At 41.8% G+C, this 1,754-nt stretch overlaps 1 protein-coding gene across 1 annotated transcript; it reads left to right on the top strand.

The window, feature by feature from the left end:
* The first annotated feature begins 19 nt into the window (after positions 1–19).
* Positions 20–1,213, top strand: LOC105120341 (uncharacterized). The gene is made up of 2 exons (XM_011018506.1): positions 20–240; positions 306–1,213. The coding sequence occupies exon 2, from the start codon at positions 358–360 to the stop codon at positions 1,045–1,047; it is 690 nt and encodes a 229-aa protein (XP_011016808.1). The 5' UTR covers positions 20–240; positions 306–357; the 3' UTR covers positions 1,048–1,213.
* Positions 1,214–1,754: the final 541 nt, after the last annotated feature.

The following is a 1,754-nucleotide window of genomic DNA, read 5'->3' as shown; positions in this document are numbered from 1 at the left end:
TTATAAGAGAAGGCAACAACCAATGACATTAGCAATAGAATACGGAAGTTTTACATGAGCAGGTTCTTGAACCCTTCTTGCTTGCACTCCTCACACCAATCTTGACCGTCCACAGATCTTTTCTTGCCTGACCTTTCCCTTCTCGTGGACTTCAACTCTGATACGGAGAGTAAATGCCTATAATTGTCCCAGTTGCGATACAACACTGCTAACGTCCCTCTTACCAACCAATTACAATCCAAGCTCCGCACAAATCCCGTCATCATCATCAAATAGAAGGAACACCGTTGTTGGGCTTGAGGTATTGTGCGATTGTTTTATCCTCTCTTCTATATTCTTTGCCGTCTCCATACGTAGATGGCATCAGTGGGCATTCGTCTTGAAGGGAATGGTCTTTGCCGGTTTTCTGAAAACAATCCCGTCAAGAATGCCCATCTGTGGCCATGCAATGTCAAGATATCTGGCAACATGTGTGATGGTGCAAGACTCAGAAAAGGGAGGGTCTCGATGTCAATGAAGAGTATTGCAACGCCGGGAATTGTAAAGACAGCCGATTCTTCTGATGGAGACAGGAAATCTGCAGTTTTATACGAGAAGGTTGAACAATGGATGAGGGATTCTGTGGTGGAGATTGTCAACAACTTAAGGGAAGCGCCTCTTTTGGTCCATGTATACGCGGAGGAAAGCGGTGGAACGACGGTGCTGAAGACGGAGAAGGAGGTGGCGGAGGAGAAATGGCCAGGCTTGATGGAGAGATGGGGAAAGAGAGAGACCCAGTTGCCTGATGGGGTGATTTTTGTGGAGAAACTGGAGGACGGTGAAGAGGAGGAGGAGGAGGAAGATGCGATTACCAGGGCATGGGGGATCGTGGTGCAAGGGAGAGGAGTGGACTGTGGGCCTGTCTGCTACTTGCTGAAGACAAGCAGCGTAGGTGCTGGGCCTGGTTTGGGCCTGTGCTGTACTCATTTTTGTTTGATGAAGGTACAGAGTTTCAGGGAGACAGCCAGGTCTCAGTTCAAGAATTGCTGGTTGTCGCAAGCGCTTTGAGACTGGAAACGGTGGCGTTTCGATTATCTGACACCCATCAACCATTGGAAAATTAAGAGTGATGGTTTATGATGTAAATGATTTATACATTTAAAATCAATTATGATTAGTCAATTGTAACAAGAGATTGTTTGTTCCATTTTTTTTTTTTTTTTACTTAGCATTAGTCTTGTTTTTTTTATGATTCCCTCGGTGAAACCACGGGCCCTGAAGTTAACGACCATGTAAGCCTCCAGTGGTCATCATATGAGCAATCAAGGACTCGAATCTGAGACCACAGAGGGAGCAAACCCCTTGATCCCAAGTTCTTACCACTTGACCACCACTACTACTTGCAGTCATGGGACATGATTAATGCCTTGGGGTTATCCATGAAAGAATTTCTTCTGTTTTCTTTCCCTTTTTTTGGTTCCATGGATGTTCTAGGAATCGAAATCAATTGTGTATTTCAATTAAATGGCTTCTGTTTTCTTTCCTTTTTTTTGGTTCCATGGATGTTCTAGGAATCGAAATCAATTGTGTATTTCAATTAAATGACTTGAAATCAAAAGAATGATGCTTGGAAAATTAAAAAATAAATTATTTTAATAAATTTATGATGTTCTAGGAATCGAAATCAATTGTGTATTTCAATTAAATGGCTTGAAATCAAAAGAATGATGCTTGAAAAAATAAAAAAAATATTATTTTAATAAATTTATAAGTAG

The sequence above is a fragment of the Populus euphratica genome, unplaced genomic scaffold, assembly GCF_000495115.2.
Source record: "Populus euphratica unplaced genomic scaffold, PopEup_1.0 scaffold7055.1, whole genome shotgun sequence".
Lineage (NCBI taxonomy): Eukaryota > Viridiplantae > Streptophyta > Magnoliopsida > Malpighiales > Salicaceae > Populus > Populus euphratica.
The sequence above is the reverse complement of the archived record's forward strand: the minus strand, read 5'-3'. Positions and strand labels throughout refer to the sequence as shown.

Coding starts and splice junctions, on each gene's coding strand:
- LOC105120341 (XM_011018506.1), top strand. CDS start 358: ATGGCATCAGTGGGCATTCGTCTTGAAGGGAATGGTCTTTGCCGGTTT.